This window comes from Phragmites australis, chromosome 2, assembly GCF_958298935.1.
Source record: "Phragmites australis chromosome 2, lpPhrAust1.1, whole genome shotgun sequence".
Lineage (NCBI taxonomy): Eukaryota > Viridiplantae > Streptophyta > Magnoliopsida > Poales > Poaceae > Phragmites > Phragmites australis.
In genome coordinates this window covers 48043441-48066650 of record NC_084922.1, presented here as the reverse complement: position 1 = coordinate 48066650, position 23210 = coordinate 48043441, and the positions used below count along the sequence as shown (strand labels likewise).

General features: G+C 43.1%; 1 protein-coding gene and 1 pseudogene across 1 annotated transcript; both read left to right on the top strand.

The window, feature by feature from the left end:
- The first annotated feature begins 4728 nt into the window (after positions 1-4728).
- LOC133909407 (lysine-specific demethylase JMJ705-like) lies at positions 4729-11721 on the top strand. The gene is made up of 7 exons (XM_062351829.1): positions 4729-5777; positions 5877-5955; positions 6044-6111; positions 6824-6974; positions 7441-8114; positions 8849-9529; positions 9844-11721. The coding sequence occupies exons 1-7, from the start codon at positions 4955-4957 to the stop codon at positions 11409-11411; spliced, it is 4044 nt and encodes a 1347-aa protein (XP_062207813.1). The 5' UTR covers positions 4729-4954; the 3' UTR covers positions 11412-11721.
- A 5908-nt stretch (positions 11722-17629) lies between these two features.
- LOC133908293 (cysteine endopeptidase Rep1-like) lies at positions 17630-18839 on the top strand (annotated as a pseudogene).
- The last annotated feature ends 4371 nt before the right edge of the window (positions 18840-23210 follow it).

The following is a 23210-nucleotide window of genomic DNA, read 5'->3' as shown; positions in this document are numbered from 1 at the left end:
TAGCAGCCCTGTAATTAATTAACGTGATTAAGTGGCACGGTTGGAGGAAGGGCGGTTCGGGTGGGAAGTTGGGGTTGTGTCGGGTTGGGCTGTTGGGTCCATAGCTTAGAAAAATATTCAACATCTTAGGTGTAGAATATATATATATATATAAAAAATAAAACTAGTATGAGTATGTACTCCCTACTATGATACTCTCTATATTATATTAGTTACTATAAATATGTATGGTCATCTTATACTATTTTTTTATCATATGATAGTAACTCACCTATACACACACCTCCAGTTAAGATCATATTAGACTAATGCGTCAGATGTTGGACGATTAAATATATATGGTCGCAACTCAGTAACATTATCTAGTCGTATTTATACAAATTTATCATGTGATCGTAATTTATTCATATCTACGCACACCTCCGGTTACGATCCAAAAATAATATAGTTATGATTTACAAGATATATCAGTTGCTATAAATATGTATTGTCGCAACTCGATAACATTCTCTAGTCATAATTATGTACTTTTTTTGTCACATGATCGTAACTTGTTCACCACTGCGCATACCTCCATTTACGATCTTAAAAACAGTATAGTTACGATCTACAAGATATGTCAGTTACTATAAATATATATGGTCGTAACTCGGTACCTTTTTCTGGTTGTAATTCAGTACCTTCTCTAGTTGTACTTACGTACTTCTTTGTTCTATGATTGTAACTTGTTCACAAACATCAACTCACTACTTCAAAGTATGTAGACAGTGACACAGTGCAAGCTAGCAACTAGGTAATCAAGCAGTCGAGTGATTAGATGGCTCATCTGGAAAGCAGCAAGCGCGCCATTGTGACGCCACAAGAGCTACCACAGTTCTAGCCGGTGATGTAAGACGACGGGCCCTCCTTCATGTCTCTTGAGCTCTTCGGCTACCATGGCGTTGTCGGGGACGATGACCATGACGTTGATGTTGGCGGTGCCCTGCCCCTGCAGCTCACCTTCTACGACAACTACAAAGGTCGGTGCGGCTCAACCAACTACTACGACTAAGTTGGCTATGGCGCTTTTGGTGGCTCAGGCACCAGCTCCAGCTCGTCGGTGCTCAGCTTTGAGCAGGTCAACAGCGGCGGGCGGCACCTCTCTTATGGCGCAGGCGGTGGGGGTGATAACGAGTGCGCGTTGTGAACTTACCGTGTGTGTATATATATGAAGCATATTTGATACTCTGGGAATATATATTGTCACACACACACACATATATATATATACCATAATATATGAAATATGTCATATGATAAATGGTTTGTACATGAAATATGTGATTATATAAGATCATCCAAGTGGTATGTATATTTTTTTTTACATATTTTTTTCTTATATTATATTATATGTACAAATATAAAGGTATTATCAAAATCTATTAAAATTAATAGACTTCTTTCAATTTTTTTTTTCATGTAATACATATGGGAGTATCTTAGAATGAGTATATAAATATACTTATAGTGATAAAAGAGTATATCTGATTTATTTATGTAATATATCATACTACAGAGTATGTACTTTTGGAAGTATAGACTAGTTTTCCCTTCTCTCTATATATATACTCATTCTAAAGTATATATATATATATTTGTGTGTGTATATATTATATGTACATATACATATACACACATATATGTATGTATGTATGTATATGTGTATGTATGTATGTATTGTACAAAAGATAGCATTGCTCTTCGGTCGATGAGGTTGACCGAGGATTCACCAGGTAAAATAGTTCAGTACAACAAATACAGAGTTATTGTCGTCCGCTTGCTTCACTTTGTTAGGTTCTCTATATGGCCCCGATGGCATGCGGCACCCGTATCACCGGCGGACTTTTCTTCCGTGGTTTTTGAAAGCCCCGGAGGTCTTGCTCTACGACATTGACGTCCTCAGTGCCGACAGCCGGAGGCCCAGCACCTCATCCATGTAACCGCCGCCGCCTGCCCGTTTTACATGCCGTTGCGGACGCGGCCAGAAGCGCGGCCGGGATACTCCGGACGGCGGCGACGGTGCGGCCCGTGGCGCTCCCCGGCGCCCCGCCAACATCATGTACTCCTTTCGTATGGATTGACCTTTTTTCCTCTTCGTCTCTTGTTTGACATTGTTATCAGAAAAAGCTTGTTTTTAGCGAATTGTAATCCTTAGATCACCTCTTTGGTGTCATGAAGTTGCACTTTACCTTGGATACATTCGTCAATCTTGTACACCGAGTTACCGATAGATAGCAACAAATGCTTACTCTTCAAAGCTGTAAAAAAAACGGCAAAACTATATGAACGCCTCTTCGAAGCATGGCATTTAAAAAAGAATGCCACTTGTTCATAATATGACGATTCGTCGTGTTTCTTCGGGACACATAATTTTTCATTGTTTTTCACACAATTGATATTTTTTAATAGGGTCCTAATCCGCAGGCACCCGCTACTAACATATTTTTCTTCTACTCACCTCTCTTTCCTCATATCTAACTGCCACTGGTAAGCAGATCATATGACGTAATTATATCGTGACGTTGCCGTTGACATGTGAGCCAACCGATCTGTATATTAGTGTCGGAGTTATCCCACAAAATTATGTTAAAATAACCGCTTCCACCCCGCCCATCTCTTCCGATCGAGCCATGACAAAATCGCTTGCTACCTAACTTGCTATAGAACCCGCCAATTAGTGATTCCATTTCTTCTGTTTAAACTCATGTCCTGTAACCAAACCAAATCCTGAAATAGTAGCAACTTATAGGCATCGAATTCCAGGTTTTACAAGGGGGACAGTGCACAAGAACCTGCGCAAAAAAGGCGTGCTTTTACTCCCTCCATGGCAGTGCCACATGCTGAAATCAAATAAAATCAATGATCTTTCATAGCGAAAAACCTGTTATGCGTGTGAGCGCTCGGTCGCACACAAGCGAGCAAGGCTGTCCGAGCGCCTCACGGGGCAGTTGTACGAGCGTGAGCGAGCCACCGAGCCCACGAGCGAACGACCTGTCCGACGGCCCACGGATCTGTGCGTTCGCGCGTGTGTGAGGGCGGCAGCGCCGCATTGGTCCGGGCCAATTTTAAGTTTTTAGGTTGAAAATTTTGTTGAGAAAGTTTATGCTGAAAATTTTCTCGATAATTTTTTTTCGAAAATTTTCTCGGAACTTTTTTTTAATTTTTTAAAAAAATTTATCACTATTTTTTAAAAACTTTTGAGCTCAACTTTTGCTTCGAAGCATTTTTCAAACTTTTCCTCCAAACTTTTGCGCCAACACTTTTTCTCCAAACTTTTGCTCAAATTTTTTTTCTCAAAAGTGCAAAAAAATTTCTCAAAACTTTTTTACTCCGAACTTTTTTCACAAAACTTTTAAGCCAAACTTGCAAAAAGAAGCCCAGCAACACCGCAGCCCAGCCCAACAACGCCGCAGGTCCCGCACGCACGCGGGCCTTGCCCCCGCGGCTTGCTCGCCACGCGCCGAGTTTTTTTATTTTTTTATTTTTTAACATAAAAATTTATTTAAATATATTCTGGATGAAAAGATTTACAAAAATAGCCGCATACCGCTCTTTCATGGAGCAGTTAAGCCCTTACCGTCCTCTCATAGGACGGTTAAGCCCTTACTGCCAGCAGTTTGCCCGCAATCACAGACTCTTACCGCTTTTTTATAGGGCGGTTAGTCCTTACAGCCATCTGAAGGTCGGTAAGCCCACGTGCATGAACAATAACTCGTGGTGACCAGTACTTCAAAGTTTAATTTTTTTACGTGTTCTATAATCCATGTGTAAACTATTTTAATTGAATTCATCTAAAAATTCTGTGTAGAATTTAAACTAAAATTCTCAAAAAAGACTACTTTTATAATTTCTAGCAATTGTTAGTTCCTCAAATAAATTTTTAAAAATCTGGTAAAATTCACTAATATTTTTCTTATGTGATGTGATAATTTCTAAAATTATTTTTAGCACTAGATTTATATATGTTTGAATTCAAATTAAGTTAAAAAAGAATATCACATGAAATTATAAAAATACATATAAATGATGCATTACAAAGGAACTATATAACCTAAGGCTGAAAATAATTTTAGAAATTATTCTATCATATAAGAAGAATATTAGTAAATTTTTCTAGATTTTTAAGAATTTATTTGATGCCCTAACAATTTCTAGAAGTTATAAAAATACATTTTTTAAAAGAATTTTAGTTTAAATTATACACATGATTTTAAAGTGAATCCAATTAAATGTTGCACATGGATTATGGAACATATAAAAAAATTTAAAATTTTTGGAGCAACAGAAGAGATGTGAAAAGAAAATTGAGGGTTGAGTACTTTGATCGCGGGAACGGTACCTACCCATCTCTCAGTTGGCTGCAAGGGATGAGAGGGCGGTAAGGCCTGTGCTTATCACCGTGGCATCCTTACCACCCTCTGAAAGAGCTGTAGCTCTTTGAGAGGACGGTAGACATCTATTTCTGTAAATTTTTTCATTCGAGAGCTGTTTATTTAATTTTTTAAATTAGAAAATATAAAAAAAAACTCGCGTTTTGCTATCGGGAGTGGGCCGCGACTTCTCAAGCGCACGCTGATTAGCCAGCTCCCTTTACGGGCCCCCACGCAGCAAAGCCCACCAGGTGCCACAACACAACAAAAACTGTCCGCGGCGAACAACTGCAAAACAACCGCATCCCTGCACTGTACCAGCGAGACGCCGCAGGCAGGCAGGCAGCGCCACTCCGCGGGCGAGCGGCAACACCAACAGCAGCGCAGCGGCGGTTGCAGTAAAAGCACGCGCTCCTCTCCCCTGCCCCTCGCACTCCCAAACCCACGAACCCCTGCTCTGCTCCGACCGAATGCGCGAGTAACGCCGCGCTCGCCCGCCCGCCGGCGAGATCGAACCCCCACCCGACGAAGGAACGGCCGGCGCGATGCCGTCCTCGTCCGGCGAGCAGGTGCCCCCGTGGCTCAAGTCCCTCCCGTTGGCGCCCGAGTTCCGCCCCACGGCGGCCGATTTCGCCGACCCTATCGCCTACCTCCTCAAGATCGAGCCCGCCGCCGCGCCCTTCGGCATCTGCAAGGTGGTGCCCCCGCACCCGCCGCCGCCCAAGCGGACCACCCTCGCCAACCTCTCCCGCTCCTTCGCGGCGCTCCACCCGGACGACGCCTCCCCGACATTCCCCACCCGCCACCAGCAGCTCGGCCTCTGCCCGCGCCGCCCGCGCCCGGCGCTCAAGCCCGTTTGGCTCTCCACCCACCGCTACACGCTCCCGCAGTTCGAGGCCAAGGCCGCGGCTTCCCGCAAGGCGCTGCTCGCCCGCCTCAACGTCCCCGCCTCCAAGCAGCTCTCGCCGCTCGACGTCGAAGCGCTCTTCTGGCGCTCCGCGGCCGACCGCCCCGTCGCCGTGGAGTACGCCAGCGACATGCCCGGCTCCGGGTTCGCACCCTGCCTCGCGGCGGCGGCGCAGGGGAACGTGGGCGAGACGGCGTGGAACATGCGCGGCGTCGCCAGGAGCCCCGGCTCGCTGCTGCGGTTCATGCGGGAGGAGGTGCCCGGGGTCACCTCGCCCATGCTCTACGTTGCCATGATGTTCAGTTGGTTCGCGTGGCACGTCGAGGACCACGACCTGCACAGCCTCAACTACATGCATTCCGGGGCACCCAAGACGTGGTACGGGGTGCCGTGCGACGCTGCGCTCGCGTTCGAGGAGGTGGTGCGCGTCCACGGCTACGGCGGGGAGGTGAACTCCTTAGGTGAGGCGGCGGCATTTCGTCGTTTTCAGTAGAACCTCTGTTTTCTGCTGTTGGAACTGTCAGGTGATGTATATTTCGGAATTGTGATTTGGGGTCCAGAAACGTTTGCAATGCTGGGGGACAAGACGACGGTGCTGTCCCCTGAAGTGCTCGTGGGCTCAGGGATTCCCTGCTGCAGGTGGTGCTACCACTTCCTTCTATTACTGAATGACTTCTTTTGATATGTTTGGTGGTTGATGGACGCTTAGTTCTGTGCGTGGAAACAGATTGGTGCAGAATGCAGGGGAGTTCGTAGTCACTTTCCCCGGATCATATCACAGCGGTTTCAGTCATGGTGAGCACTGTCGAGAGTTAGCCTCACTGAAAATCCTCTCTTTTACCTCACCAAAAAAAAGAGAAGAGAATAGCCTTTGTTTTAAAGCGATATATATATATATATGTCTGATACACTTCTTACCCAAGTATGCCAGCCCAACTCATGCTTTGATGTCAATCCTTTTTGTCCCTAGACATATGGAATTAGATGTGTCTTAAACAGTAAGTCAGTGAGGTGTTTTTTGCAAATGCTATACTCATTTCATACCGACCTATTTATTAGAAATTAAATGGCGGGAAAGAACACCTTTTTGGCCTCAACATTAATATTTAGTGGATACAAGGTGTAACGGGAAAAACAGAGGTATCTCTGGACTGTTTGAGTTTTAGACTAGACAACTGTAGGACATTTGTCATTGGGATTGGCGTTTGCTAATCAAAGGAAATCATTTATTCTCTAGATAATGAACTATTACCTTTTTTATAAAGATCTTTGATTTTACCCTTTTATGGAGTCCTCGGCAATCTATGCCAGCTAGACTGGCTAGTAATATGCAAATGCAAGATGCATATTTTCTGTGAACATAACAGTGCATGTGCATATGACCGCAATAGGATTTTTCTATCACATGCCACTGGAAAAGCAAACTTAGGCTGTCGGTCATCGCTTTGCTGCCTTTTGTGGTTAATTCTTCCAATCAGCCTTGTGAGGATTTTTTGTATCTGGGCAGGATTCAACTGTGGGGAAGCATCAAATATAGCTACTCCTCAATGGTTGAGAGTCGCGAAAGAGGCAGCAGTCCGCAGAGCTTCAATCAATCGTCCTCCCATGGTTTCACACTATCAATTGCTCTATGAACTTGCACTGTCAATGTGCTTGAGGTATTCTCATATTTTACATGCTTCATGGTGCAGATCTTTTCTCATGATATCGTTTTTGTCCCCCTGCATCCCACCCAAAAAGAAAGAAAGAAAAATGAAAGCTGTTTCACAGTCCAGTTTGGTTGTAGAGCCTGCCTTTTCATGGGTCTAACTCTCATTATGTTATCACCAACAATAGTACGTGTGCAATCAAGAACTTCAGTGTGTTAATTTATTCAAGGCTCTATTCTAAGTGGTGTCTATATTTGATTCTCCATTTCCATTTCTGCAATATGGAAAAATAAGTTGCAAAATATTTTCTGCTTTTGTATATTACAGTAGCCATTACTTAATGACATAATGCTTCGATCTGGTAATTATTTGTCTGCTATTGAAGCTGCATTCTTTTATAGGTTCTTCTACGCTTCACCAAGTCCCTTGTTGTATGTGCATCTGGATCTTTATTTGATTGTTTTAACTTCTTTAGGGATATGTCCAGTGGGGCTATGGAACCACGGAGTTCTAGATTAAAGGAGAAGAAGAAAGGTGAAGGGGAACAATTGGTCAAACAGATATTTGTCCGAAATGTTATTGAGGACAATAAGCTGCTTAGTCATTTTCTGAGTGATGGGTCTTCTTGCATTATTCTTCCAACAAATGCCCATGATGGTCCTGTACTATCAACTTTACTCTCAAAATCTCAGTCAAAAACTAAATTTAGGATGACGGATGGCCTGTGCAGTAACGGAGAAGCACCAAAAGACTCAGGATGCTTACCACTGAATGGAGCACTTGGTAAGAATGGGGCATTGTCTTCATCCAAAGGAAGTTCATTATCAGTCTGCTCAGGGAAGGAGTTCCCACCTACAACATGTATGCATGACTGTGTAAACATGTCTAGCTCCCTAGATGCACATAATGCAGAAATTGATGAGGCCGATTTTATCAGTGCTGCTGGCCTTTTAGATCAGGGTTTATTGTCCTGTATCACTTGTGGGATTTTGAGTTTTTCATGTGTGGCTGTGATCAAACCAACAGAGTGTGCAGCAAAATGGTTGATGTCTGCTGATTATAATTTGATCAATAATCAACTTGTTGGTTCTGGAGAAAGTCATCTGGCAGATGCATTAAGAAGTGTGAGCACAAGTAATGGCATTTTATGTAAGTCATACATCTTTCAATGTATATTGCATACGTTTTGCCTGTTCCTTAAAATAAAATAAAACGTTTGTATGTGTTAAGTTACTGATTTTCTACTGCTAGATCTTTTAGGAAGTAGTCCAAAAAAATAAGAATGTCTTTTGCTCTCCTGAAATAACCGACTATTCAGAATTAGGTAAAATAACAGATGTAGATTTGGCCCCGTGCACTTTTTATTAAAAAAACATAACCTCCTTTTGCACTCTGCAACTAACAAAATAACCAGCATTAGCTTCGCAACTTGCATTCATGAGGCTCTGAGATTATGCCACTGTCCGGCAGTTATACCTCAGGATAGTTAATGATTTTTGGAGATATTAGCTAGAAATTTGTGCTCCATTGGTGAATTTTGATTATGCTTACCTTTGGTGTTTTAGTTTTGGAGTTATTTCCTTGCATTTTTCTTGTCATGGAACTGAATAAAGATGCCATTGTTATGTTTGATTCCTAATCCTGTGATATTAGTCTTTCTGCATGCATCCAGGGGCTCATCGTAGACAATTCCAAACGCATAGAGAGGCACATGGGCTTGTGGATGTTTGTAGCATGGATGTTCATTTTTCCTTGTGTAGCTCTATTTGAATTTATAGTTTATTCCGTATTCCAATTGGTATTCCACCTTAGCTTCTTTTGGTTCATGGCATAAATCATTATTTTAATCTGATGCAAGGTATGTATTTTTAATTAACATGCAGGGTCTGATTTTGAACTGAATGGCAGCAAAATAATTTCTGATGCTGCACCTCTGAATAGGAATTCTGCTCTTGATCTTTTGGCATCAGCTTATGGAGGTCAATCAGATTCTGATGAAGATGTTCTGAACAAAAAAATTCAGGTCTGTAATGACTCCAATGAATTATTGAGTAACATGATTGAATCACAACCCAATAGTACAAGTAGTTCAAGTAATGTTGATTGCGATGGAACAAAGGTGTCCTCAAGTAGCAAAGAATGCCAACAACGGCCATCTTCCCAGAGCTCACAGTGTATCGGATGCCCAAATACCTTGAATGGACCAATAGGTGTTCGCACAAGAAATAAGTATCAACTTAAGATGGTGCTTTCTGAAGGTTTTCAACCAAAAGATATGTATTCCTCAATGCAAAAGAAGGTTCAATCTGAACCATCAAGCTCAAACAAGAGTTCAATGGAACCACTTTGTGTAACAGATTATGATGCTAGTCATAACAGTGCTACAATCTCTATGGATGGTAACAGAAGCTCTACAATTATGATGAACAACTTAGCTACATCGATCGTGAAATCTGATAAGGATTCATCAAGAATGCATGCATTTTGTCTTGAACATGCTATCGAGGTTGAAAAGCAACTTCAAACTATCGGCGGTGCCCATATTGTTCTTTTATGTCATCCAGGTCAGTCCCTAGGCTTGCTTAGTCGCCGTCATTGAATGTCATGCAATAATTTCCTTCTTTATCTACTATTTTTAGCACTTGCTACGTGCTCTTCAAGACTGAGTTCATCGTGACCGAGCAATGACACTTTGAATACATTAATGCATGAGCCATCCAACATGGTGTTCTAAGTTGTCATCCTTTCTTATTCAAAAGCACGTTATACTTCCTTCAACATTGGTAAAGTGAGAATAAGTAGGTTCATACTTTCATTGCTTCAACTGTTAATAACATTAGCAAAACCTCAAATGACTCATTTATTATGATTTGTACAGAATATCCCAAAATAGAAGCAGAAGCAAGATTGTTGGCTGAAGAAATGGAAGTTGAGTATGATTGGAAGGACATTTATTTCAGAGAGGCCAGCATGGAGGACAAGGAGAAGATACAGGAAGTTGTGCGAGATGAGGAAGCAATACTAACAAATAGTGATTGGGCTGTAAAACTGGGTATTAACCTTTACTATAGTGCTAATCTTGCTAAGTCTCCTTTATACAATAAGCAATTGCCGTACAACAGAGTCATCTATAAGGCATTTGGCTGCAATTCTCCCAATAACTCACCAGTAAAGCTGACGACTTATGCCAGAAGACAAGGCAGGCAGAAGAAAGTGGTCTTGGCTGGCCGGTGGTGCGGGAAAGTATGGATGTCAAACCAGGTCCATCCTTACTTGGCACACAGGATTGAAAGTCGCGAGCCAGAAGAAACAGATGGATATCATCTTGATCAGAAACCCAAAGCTGAAGCAGTTGACAATTCAAGTAGAGAGGCAGCCTCCACAAGAAAGAGTAGCAGCAGGGCAGTTGAAGGAAAAACAAGCAAGAGGGAGAAAGAACCTGTGGAGAAACCAAACACCAAGAAGACAAAACATACTGAAGAGGACAATTCCAAGTCATTTATAGGTGCTGCAGAAGCCTCTACAAGAAAGAGTAGTAGCAGAACAGTTGTAGAACAAACAAGCAAGAGAGAGAAAGAACCTGTGGAGAAAGAAAACACCAAGAAGCCAAAACATACTGAAGAGGACAATTCCGAAGCATTAAAAGATGCTTCAGAAGACTCCTCCCCATCACCAGCTGGGATGGTACTCCGTAGTAGCTCTAGGATTGCCAATAGAAAAAACAAGCTGAAATCAAAGATGGAAGAAGAGGAAAATGGTCCAGCTAGCCGTCCAAAGTCAATGGTTAAAGAGGATAATGATGATTCTGCTAGCCATTCGAGAGCAAGATCGATAAGGCAGAACACTAAAGTAGCCCCGAAGAAGCAAACGAAGAAAACTAGAGGAGAAAAGCGAAGTTCTCCAAGTCTAACTGTTCTAAAGGATGAAGAAGAACAACCATCTGATGTCGAGGGATGTTCTAAGAGTTCAATCACAAAACAGCAGCTGTCTGTACATAAGCAGAAGACTAAAGTAGAAGCAAAGAAGCAAATGAAGAAAAGTAGAGAAAGTAGAAGGGCCCCAAGTTCTCCAAAGCATGAAGAAGAGTACACATGCAATATTGAGGGCTGTTCGATGAGTTTTGGCACAAAACAGGAACTGTCTTTGCATAAGCGTGATATCTGTCCAGCGAAGGGCTGTCGCAGGAAGTTCTTCTCGCACAAGTATCTGCTGCAGCACCGTAAGGTTCACACTGATGACCGTCCGCTGAAATGCTCATGGAAGGGTTGCAATATGGCATTCAAGTGGACATGGGCAAGGACAGAGCATATGAGGGTCCATACGGGAGACAGGCCCTACGTTTGCCACGAGCCAGGGTGTGAACAGACATTCAGGTTTGTCTCCGATTTCAGCCGTCACAAGCGCAAGACAGGTCATTTAGCCAAGAAGGCAAAAACAAAGAAATGAGCCAAAGCAGCAGTAACTTACAGTAGTTGTGGAAGGAACAGGAGAAAGGTTGTATATTCCATTGGTACCCAGAGCCCATGGTAGATTGGTAGTCTCTGCTCACAGTTTCATTAGTTACTAGTTAGTTTAGCACTGATCTCTGTTTAACGGATTCCATTGGGGCCACAATCAATGTGCTCCCCTGTCACTAATTTGGTTATCATTCACTAATTATCATAGTTAGCCATGCTCTCCTCTGCTGTTTGATGCATTGGCTCTTGGCACAGTAGCACCTACGTTCATGGTTAACTATAATATATTCTCATCTGTCTCTGCCCCGCCTTATTTCGTTGTGCATTAACCTTGTGTTGGCTGATTTCTTGTTTATGGTAACCACACAATTTGTCGGCCTTTGGTTTTTTTAAAGCTTTATTAACTCTTATCATTACATCAAAATAATATAATCGTAGAAGAGTGTTCTCTCGTCCTCCGTATTATTGAGATTCAATAATACACGTAACCAAATATAAGGAACAAGAGATTACATGAGACACATAAAATAAGTTTCAAACAAGATAGAAATACATCTTCTTAGGTAAAATTATTCTACTTAGGTTTAGATGCGGAGTCTAGACTATCATCTAACCGGGTAAAGAGCACCATAGCCGCTCGCTCCAATCATGTACATATTATAGTAATCAACTCGTAGTATTTCTGTTGATGTAGTACTGATCACGAACAGGGCTAGTGTGTATAAGTAAAAATAACGTGCAAAAGAGAAACATAATTCCTCTTGTTAAAGGCAATGTCGTTCCTATATAGCCATAGCGACCAACAAAATATGGTTGCCGCCGCCATCAATATATAGCATTTCAATTTTTTACTAAAACCCCAAAGTCAGTTCCCAAATATATTTTGAACACTTCGCGGTTGGTAAAGATTTAATGCTACCTGAACTATTAACCATGTAGAACGTGTGAAACGGTAATTAAAGAAGAGGTGTTTAATCGTCTCAGGTTTGTAACAAAAGCAACACTTTTGATCTCTTAGCTATTGCCTTTTTTTAGGTTATCCTTTGTTCATAGAACCCCTTTGTGTAAATACCACAATAATTTTTATTTTTAATGGTAGCTTTAATTTTCATATTTTACTATTCTGGATTGTTTTATCACCTTGCAACAGAGGCCTATACACAGAGCTAACTGTGAATTTTCCAGATTTATCTAGGCTCAATTTAAACTCATCTTGGCCCCCAGACAATGTGATGTTGGTGAGACGAGCCGACAAATCATTCCATGTGACTAATTTTGGGCCATTCAAGTCCCGCCTGAATGAAACATTTGCAGGGAATGAGTTTATCGCCTTAGTTACCGAGTCTTGTTTCTTTCGCACTATGTTATATAAGGAAGGATATTGGAGTCTCAGAGGAGAGTTTCATAACCAAGTGTGCTCCTAAAATGTAATTTCAGATCTGTCCTTTTATGTTAAAAGTATCATATCGAAATATGATACTTTTCATTTTCATAAGTTTGGCTCAGAAGTGTAAGTCATCTGGTTTTCCTTCAACTTAAGAAAGAGGTTTTGTCCCTATGTATTTGTTTGGAAGAAATTCTTGATATGTCCAATCCTCAGTTAGTAACTTGTACAATTACTTACATAAGAGAGAGATATTTTGGATGTCAAAGGTCCTTTATCCCTAATCCATCTATGTCTTTGGGTTTACATAGGACTTTCATTTTGTCAAGTGGTATTTATTTTTTCTTTTTACTATCGCTTTGCTAATAGAATCTTGATAAAAAAAATAATCGATCTTTTTTAAGAACCTTGCATGGTATTTGAAAGAAAGACATCATATATGTGGATAGATAACTAAGATTTGAGTATAGTAGTATCAATATGCCGCCCGTAGATAAGTACTTGGTCTTTCAACTGCTTAGTTTTTTTTTTCAATTTGTTCCTCTACTCCCTTCTAGCCTGAGTTTCTTAGTTTTCGATGTGAATTGAGATTCCTAGATACCGTAGGGGTAGCTCACCCATTGCACGTCCGAAAACATCAACATATTGATCAGCCTTGTCTTGCACCGCCCCAAAGTAAAACCTATTATTTTTATAAAAGTTTTAACCTAAAAGCAGCTCGAAAGCACAAAGTAAAAGCTTCATGTTCTTGGCCTTTTCTAGGTCATACTCCATAAATAATATTGTATCATCGGCATACTGAAGGATTGATAGCCCACTTTCTACCAAATGAGGTACCACTTCTTCAACTTGTCATACATTTTTGGCTCTCTCAATCAGAACTGCTAACATATCTATGATAATGTTTACCAGAATCAAAGAGAGCGGGTTGCTTTGATGTAGACCTTTCTTTGTTTGGAAGTAATGACCAATCTCTTCATTGACTTTTACTACCACGCTATCCTCGGAAATAATGTTTTTTATCCATTGGCACCATTTATGTGAGAAACCTTTCATCCATAGGGAGTGTAACAGGAATGACTATTTACTTTGTCGCATGCCTTCTCAAAGTCAATTTTGAGGATTACACCGCTCATCTTTTTTCGATGGAGTTCATGTTATGTCTCAAGTAAAATGATCACCCCTTCGAGGATATTTCTTTCACTCATGAATGCCATTTGTGTGCGATGAATTATGTTGTCTGTAACACTATTTACACTATTTAAACGGTTGGTGAGCATCTTTGTAAAAACTTTAAACTTGACATTTAGCAGGCAGATAGGTCTAAACTGCTAGATGCGACAAGATTCTTTTGTTTTTGGTAGGAGCGTAATTACTCCAAAATTTAGGCTATATATCGGTAGATTCCTATAATACATTTATGGAACATTTCCATCAGACCAATATTGATGATATCCCAAATTATCTGGTAGAACTCAACCGGGAAGCCATCTGGGTCCAGAGCTTTATTTCTTTCTATTTGGAATATTCCATTCCTTACTTCCTTTTCAAAGAAAGGGGTTGTAAGAATTTTGTTTTCAGCATCCGTCACCTGAGTATGTCATCTATCCGTTGACTCTGTCATGAAAAAATGACTATTCACATGTGGTCCAAATAACTCCTTATAATATTTAGTTATGTATAATTTTAAGTTGGGTTGACCCTCAATTTTTTCATCTTCTTGATCTAAGTAGAAGATGTGTTGTTTCCTATGTTTGTCATTTGCGATCATGTGAAAATAGCGAGTATTATTGTCTCTTTGGAGGATATCATTGACGTTGGCACATTTGATTGGTTCTTTATAGTAATCTCACTATCTGCTAGACATCGAAGCTCTGACTTTTTGTCAAGTTTGTCAATTATCGCTAAGACATCTTTCTTTTGGTATATGACACACTAGTGTGAGCGGGCCATCTTTAAGGTGCCGCCTTAGTAAGCTTTGTTTTTTTTCCCACCTTTGTGCGGAATTTTGTCCCCCAGACGATCGGTTCCATAATTCCTTAATCCGGTCAGTAAGCCCCTCACAAGCAAGCCAACCTAGCTCGAACTTGAAAGTTCTTTGACCTCCACTTGTAGTCAAATCTCCGGTATCTACCATGATAGGAGTGTGGTCAGAAAGTATAGTATGCTCGAGGGCTTGGACGGCTATCAGCCGGTATTTTAATTTCCACTCTGTAGTCGTTAGGATCCGATCAATTTTTTTAAAGGTGGGATTGTTGAGGTTGTTGACTAGGTATATCTTCTCCCTAAAAACTCGATCTCTCTTTAGTTCAAGTTGTTAATGACTGCGTTGAACAAAAAAGGCCATCAATTCATGATCCTGTCATTATTTTTCTCTTGACTGAACCTTAAGATGTTGAAGTCCCCACCAATCAAAACCAGGTCTGAGTTATCATGGCATAAATTAACCAACTCTTCTAAGAAACTGACTTTATGTTCTGCTTGGGCTAGACCGTATACCGCTATAAGCGCCCAAACGAACACATCTTACTTGTTTTGGAGATGTCATTTCATAGAAAATTCCCCATCCAAGATTTCGACGATATCAAAAGAGGTTGTGTTTATCCCAAATAGGGTTCCACCCGACCAGCCATGGGGGAGGCAATGCCAATTTAGGTTCAAACCGTTAGATAAGCAGTTTAAGAGCCTAGCTTCTGCCTCTTTTTTTTCGTTTCTAGCCAGACGATGAAGTCCAAACAATAGTCACTAGCACTTTCATTGATGAACCAAAATTTAGCTAAGTCACTTCTCTTTCATTTGACATTTGTTAGTTTTTTTGGATTTTTGGCTCTTAACTGCAGGCCGGTTTGTGTGACTTTTTTTCTTGGCGGAGTTCGATTTGGATTTTCGAGGATTAATCTTAAGATCGCATAATAAGCTTACAAAGTCAACCTCATCATTGTTTTCCTAGCTGAATTCGTGTACTAAGCCTCTGGCCTTATATTGATGTTGGCGCGGGTTCCTTTGCTATCGTAGATCTGTTTGTGCTGTTGGGCTGCCAGCTTGGGGATGTTACGTTGTGTTGGTGCTATCATGCTTGAGATTGTAACTAAAATAGCCCGCCAGCTGCATCAGCGTCATGCTGGGGATCCGCAGGAGAACCCTCTGCTGACCAACCCCTGAAACTGATAGTGATTGGTAAAGCGGCGATTAACAAGTTCGTTTCCCTTTCAGTACTCCTGAATCTCCTGATTCTCGAAGCTTTCTTGTTAATCTTGGTCGTTGGTAGCACCGCACAATCAGCAAAAACGTAAACTTTTTCACGAATATGTTATGTACAGATTCATCGCATCCTCCGTTCTCTTGTCTCATGGCAAGATCATTTTTCCTTATTTGAAGGCTCCTGAAAATTTTGAAGAGACCATGACGAACAAGATAGCTGTCGCGATCAAGTTAATACCGCCTCGGCCTCCGCAGCTGCCATTAACACCTCACTTGATCTTCTCGACCGCCATCACAGCCAGCCATTAACCATGGCTAATATGTAGCATCCATAAAATTGCACACCTATGGATCAGGCCGGCTACCACACCAGGAACCAGAACGATCCTCCCATAGTCCCATGTAGACGCGAATGAACTGGAATTTTTTTATTTCTATATTTTTATTTTTGAAATTTACAAATATATGTGTTGGTTTTTCAATTTACAATCTATACTAATGGGTGATAGGTTTACAAAACATAAAAATATTGCATTCCAATACTCTTAAAATTCAAAACATTATCGAAATATCATGAAAAATTCTAAAAAAATGTTGTGTAGAGAATGCTATCATTTAGCTCTAAAAAAAATCAGACAACAATATAGCCTGTAAGATGAGAATTTAAAAAAGGAGAAAATTCAAGGATGCTGACATTTGTTTTTTTTTGTTTCTCAGTATACAAGTAATTGATTGAGTTGAAATATTTTGGACCTCTAAGATTATAGCATCATCTACACCATAATTTTTTTTTAGAATTTTTCATGGCTATTTTGATAGTGTTTTTACTTTTATGAGCATTGGAACACAACAATTTTTATTTATAAACTTATCACCCAATGGATGAAACACGAGTTTAAACTCAAAATTCAAAACACTATTGAAATAGTCATGAAAAAATTCTAAATTTTTTTTTGTAGTGCATAGCACTACAATTTTTTTTAACTCAACCAATTATTGGTACAATAAGAAATAAAAAATACAAATTTCAGCATCCATGATATTTATCTTTTTTTCTCATCTTAATTTTTCTGAAATTTTTTGAAGAGCTAGATGATAGCATCCTCTGCACAACAATTTTTTTCAGAATTTTTTCTTGATTATTGCGATAGTGTTTTGAATTTTAAGAGCATTAAAACATGATATTTTTATGGTTTTTAAACATGTCGCCAGTTTATATATTTCCAAATTTTGAAAACAATTGTATATATTCCCAAATTTTGAAAATAAAAATATATAAATAAAAAATGGTCTGAATCTTCGACGCCCCAATGGCCAGCCCAAGCGCCCAGCAGAAGCATGCAACTTGCTGCCGCAGCCACTGATCCCAACTCCCGAGCAGATTCTGACACCATCTACCCCTACTTTCTGTTACCGCCATCAATTCAAATCAAATCTTTGCCACCGCAAAGGTAAAGCTCCTCTCGCCACTCCACGCTATAAATACGCATCCTACCTTGTCCTCCCCAACTCATCAGCTCACACTCCCAAGTCGAGTGATCTTGCTCGAGCACCCCACTTCGCAAGGGAATCACCACTACAGGTCGTAGTAACACGCATTGGTGCCAGCTTGCACTTGCACGATGGCGCAGCTCGCTAGGCAACTTCTTCTGGTGGCCCTGGTGGTGGTGGTGTCGTCCATGGCGGCCGTGGAGCTGTGCCGGGCCATCCCGTTCGACGAGCGGGACTTGGCATCAGAGGAGGCTCTGTGGGACCTGTACGAGCGGTGGCAGGTGCACCACCGGGTGCATCGGCACCACGGTGAGAAGGGCCGCCGGTTCGGCACCTTCAAGGACAACGTGCGCTTCATCCACGCGCACAACAAGCGCGGCGACCGCCCCTACCGCCTCCGCCTGAACCGCTTCGGCGACATGGGCCGGGAGGAGTTCCGCGCCACGTTCGCAAGCTCCCGCATCAACGACCTCCGCCAGGAGGGCCCCCCGGCGCCGGCCGTGCCGGGGTTCATGTACGAGGGCGTCGGTGACCTGCCGCGGTCCGTGGACTGGCGCCAGAAGGGTGCGGTCACCGCCGTCAAGGACCAGGGCAAGTGCGGCAGCTGCTGGGCTTTCTCCGCGGTGGTGGCCGTGGAGGGCATCAACGCGATCCGGACGGGAACGCTGGTCTCCTTGTCGGAGCAGGAGCTAATCGACTGCGACACGGCGGAGAGTGGGTGCCAGGGCGGGCTCATGGAGAACGCCTTCGAGTTCATCAAGGCCGCGCGGCGTCACCACCGAGGCGGCGTATCCGTACCGCGCGGTCAACGGCACGTGCGACAACGTCAAGGCTCGGCGCGCGGCGGCGGTGGTGATCGACGGGCACCAGATGGTGCCGGAGAACAGCGAGGAGGCGCTGGCCAAGGCGGTGGCGAACCAGCCGGTGTCCGTGGCCATCGACGCGGGTGGGCAGGCGTTCCAGTTCTACTCGGAGGGCGTGTTCACGGGCGACTGCGGGACGGACCTGGACCACGGCGTGGCGGCGGTCGGGTACGGCGTGAGCGACAACGGGACGGCGTATTGGATCGTCAAGAACTCGTGGGGCCTCGCGTGGGGCGAGGGCGGGTACATCCGGATGCAGCGCGGCGCCGGCGACGGCGGCCTCTGCGGCATCGCCATGGAGGCGTCCTACCCCATCAAGACCTCGCCCAACCCGGTGCCCAAGCCCAGGCGCGCGCTCATCTCCAAGGACTTCTCGACGCACCGATGGATTGCTGGCCGCATCCGAACGTACCACACATATAACTGGCACGTACGTACGAAGCCAGGATTACTAGTGTTTGCTTTATTAATCGATTGAGTGGTCTCCTTCAGGGACGAAACTAGAATAAAGTAGTAGTGCGCGGTGCGCAACAAGTAAGAACAGCTGTGAGTAATCAGTCTATCTGAATTCTAAATTGTATTGTTGTGCAATGTACTGTACTGTAATACGGTGTGACACCGCACCGGGATATATGTATATTGAAAAGCTATGCGTAAGCTAGCAGTTGCATGCTCTCATCTATATTTATACTTCTATATAATTTATTAATTATGTAGATCTGTAGTATCTTTATTATATATATAAGTTGATCAAATGGTTATCGTGTAAAATTAAATGTTGTTTCTTCTTAAAATATATATATATATATAATATATATAATATCTCATTATTTGTCTTTTATACTTGGTTGATCAAACGGTTATTGTTTAAAACTAGATGTTGTTTCTTCTTCAAAAAATATATATAAAACCTCAAAATCTTTAACTAAAGCACACTAGCAAAATACAACAAAGCTTCCATCTTTCATAGTCAATTAAACAGGGATCCATCAGCCAAAAAGTCTTCATCTACATCAATGAAGTAGTTTGATTATTTTTTATTGTCTAAGCAGTGTTTGATGGACATTTGGATGAAAATAGCAAATGTGAGTACATATAGTACTTCGTAAGTGTGAGAAATAAATGACATACAAGTTTAAATATAGGAACAAGTTGTAACATGTTAAATTTATATAAACGCCAACTATGATATCGTAGAGTTATAAAAGCATCATATTTAACTATGTGATTCATCACTAGACTTTCAACTCCTAAAAACATCTATGCATATTTCCCAACCACCTGAATCCCACATCAGGTTCCCAAACCAGTCAAACCAAACCAAACCAACTAATCATGTGAGGATCCAAGTCTCTCATAACTATGAGCCAGGTTGATATATCAGATTTTACACTCTGCAAAGGTTGTTCAGTTTTCCTCGTAAGTCATGATTTTTCTTGTTACCATGCCCATGAAACACTTAACACATGCCAGTTGTGTGCCGCCCGAAAAGTCACTACAAGACCGTTACAAAGTTTTTTCCAGTATATGCACGCCCGCTAGGTTTAACTATCATCAAAGTGATTTTTACGCCACCTAGAAGCCCCCTTTTGTGTTTTGTAGTTTCCTACAAGTTTTTACCTTTCTCTTTCATTACACATCTCATACCACTAACCAAATGATTCTAGCCTTAACCGTCCTCACACATCCACTCTTACTATTTGGCACGCACAAAACTGGAATCCACTAATTAATAGACCAAGCCTTACTTATGTCACTTGAGCCAACACTAATCCAACAACATAACCATCATCATCATCAACACTACTTTGCTCAAGGCCTAAGGTTCCATGTTGCTATACCATTACCAGATTTCCAACCTCATAGTTGCATAGTTTATTAGTCATGTTCAACTGACTACCCATTCATACTCTTATGCAAAGTTGAGCATAAGCTACCTAACAAAACTATTACTAACAACAAGGCAACAAAGAATATATGGAACGATGTACTATACGTAAATAGGATTCATAATTAACAGAATGCATGTTTGAGATAAAGAACGTATTTAAAAAACTAGGATCAAAATATTCAAGGGCACTTGCCTCTTCTAACTTGCTGCTCAGACTCTTAAAAGAGTTGGTCCTGGAGATTCTCGAACTACTCTTCGTCTGGTCTCGAAACACACCGAAAAAGCATACAACTAAACTAACTAAGAAAGTACATCGATCAATAGCTAATATCTATGAAAAAGTTACTAAAAGATTGTACACATTGCTATGAACACGTGAGCGCTAGAATCGTCTAAATCAGAGTTAATTCGAGAAAGTTACGCTGAAAATAAGTTCAGGGTTGAATGTGAAAAGGAAAAGGACTTCTTTTGAATAAAACGGAAAGAACAAGGATCTTTTTGTAAAAACAAAGGGACTTATTTGGAAATAAATAAAAGTTTAGGGGTTAAACTATAAAAAGATGGGGGCTTTTTATTAAATACAGAAAAGTTCATGTACTTATTTTCAAAATTACCATTTTTCTCAAATTAAAATAAATCCAAAAGGCTGACTGGATAAAAGCTGCTAATGTGGTGTGACACATAGGTAGATACTGCTGATGTGATTGGCTAATGAGGGCGATGACGTTGCTCTGGTGGCTAACTGGATTAAAATGACCACATGTCATCACAGAATTGGGTTAGAGAAGGGGTATTTTGTTTCTAATCTAGGCCATCCATGATAGATTAGACGGACAGGAGAAAATGAGCGAGGTTCACCAATCGACGGCAAAGACCTAAGCGGTTGTGGCCACTCAGGCATGACGGAACTTTGCTGGAGCTTGATAAAAACACGTCGCCGGGCACGGATCATGATGGTGAGCAGCGGAGCAGAGAGGGGGGCACATGACGAACTCATTTAAGGCGGATTTGGATGATGGGGAGACTCACCAAGGCTTGGCGACGACGTAGGGCGACGGAGGAGGTTGGTGAGCGGCGAAGGAGGTCTTCCGGCGGTCGGTGGGAGACAAGGAGGGGTTGATGAGCTTACTCCCAAGCTTGTGAAGTCAGAGAGCCGATCAGTGAGGACGGAGCGACTACGAAGTGGTGACGACGCGAGCTTGCTGAGCTCGACATTGGAGATGGCGACGGCGGCTCGGTGTAGGGCGAAAATAGATGGAAAAGAGAGGGGGGTGCGGACCTTTATATAGGCAGGGATGAGCGCAAGCGTTCGGATAAGGGCGGAGTTCGGTAAGGATACTGGCTCGAGGAGAGGTAGTGGCAGCTGGAGTGATCGACTCGGACTCGAGCAGTGTGGCACGGGTCAGAGGAGGAAGATGGCGTGGGCCCCATGAGACAGAGGGAGAAGGAGGTGGCTTCTCGCCCGGGGCCAACAAAGGGTGGCAAGGAACGACAGCTGGGCCTAGCCTTTGGTTGGCCCAAGCGGGGGCAGGGTGAATGAAGGAGGGAGCACGGGCTCGACCCGGGATAAAGGAAGGATGGGCTGCTCGGGAGAAAGAGAGAATAAGGAGTAAGAAAAAGGGAAATCAACCCATGTAAGAGAAAATATATTTTCTTTTTATGAAATATTTTCAATTTTTTTCCAAACTTCAAATGACACGCCTCGAGGTTTTAAAAACTTTTTTTCACACAATAAAATCCCTAATGCATCTATTCCAGCATGAATGGAACATACTTTAATATAACCTACATTAATTACTTAACTTAAAAAATAATTTTTTCCCTAAGGTTTCGAGATAAGGAAGAACACCTAATTCTAAAAAAAATTCAAATTATTATTATTTTATAAAAAGTGAAAATTAGGTGTTATAATTTGTGAGGGTGCATGGTGGACCAGGTTGGTGGATTTGGTATGTACTTGTGGTGGACTCGGTGGATCAGAGTTAGACGCGGGTCTGTGGTCCACCATGGATCATGCTGCTGGATCAGATAGTAGGGCCCATGTGGCGGTGAAAGGGCAAGGGCCTAAAGGATAGGGCCGACCGGCTTTTTGGCCCGTGGGTGCGGTGCAGAGAGAGAGGGAGACCGAATGAGGAGAGGGTGATGGCCAGAAGGGATGGAGGTGGCCGGAGGGGAGCGTACTAGGGGAGAGAGCGGTCGGGGTGGCGAGACGTGGCCGGGAACGGCGCGCTAGCGAGCGGCAGCGCGGGCTAACGGCTGCGCGCAGGCGGAGCAGTGGCATGGCGGCAGCGGTCGGGACGGCACGTATGCTTGACGCGGCCGAGCGGGGAGCAGAGCGCGGCGGCGGTGCTCGGGTGAGCGGCGACGGCGGCAAGAGATGGGGCACGACAGCGACGAAGAGGAGTTGCGGCATATGTGGGGCGGCGCGACGACGCGGCGCGGTGTGAACCAGCGACTGCGAACAGAGGACGGCGGCGCGTCGGCTCGAGGCCGGGCGACTGCACGTCGCGGCGGCGACGCGCTCAACGACAACGCGCATGGTCTCGGGCTTTCGGGATGGCGCGGCTTTGGGACGGCGGCTGGGCCCGGGGTCGCGGGGAAGCTCGCCGAGGAGAAACAGTGTGTGATGACGGCACGCTTAGCGGCAGCATGCGCGACGGCGGCAGCAGGGACAACATGTACCCGACGGCGGCTGATCAAAGGAGGTTGGGGGAAGATGAGGGGCTCACTGGGACGGCGTGGTGACGCGGAAGGATGTGCTGGCGCGGCATAGGAGGCGGCCACGCCGCGGAGGTCGCAAATGCGCGGCTGTCGAGCGGCGACGGGCGCGGAACGGCATGTCGGTAGACGCGTGACGCGGCTGGCGGCGCGGTGGAGATCGGCAGCAGCGCACACGGCGGCAGCTGCACGCGGGAACGACGTGCGTACGGCGATAGCACGACACGAGCAGAGGGCGGC

Excerpts from the sequence above, each read along its gene's own strand:
- LOC133909407 (XM_062351829.1), top strand. The coding sequence starts at position 4,955 with ATGCCGTCCTCGTCCGGCGAGCAGGTGCCCCCGTGGCTCAAGTCCCTC. Across the intron at positions 5,956-6,043 it reads TCAGGGATTCCCTGCTGCAG|ATTGGTGCAGAATGCAGGGG; the intron begins GTGGTGCTACCA and ends GCGTGGAAACAG. Across the intron at positions 6,975-7,440 it reads GCACTGTCAATGTGCTTGAG|GGATATGTCCAGTGGGGCTA; the intron begins GTATTCTCATAT and ends TAACTTCTTTAG.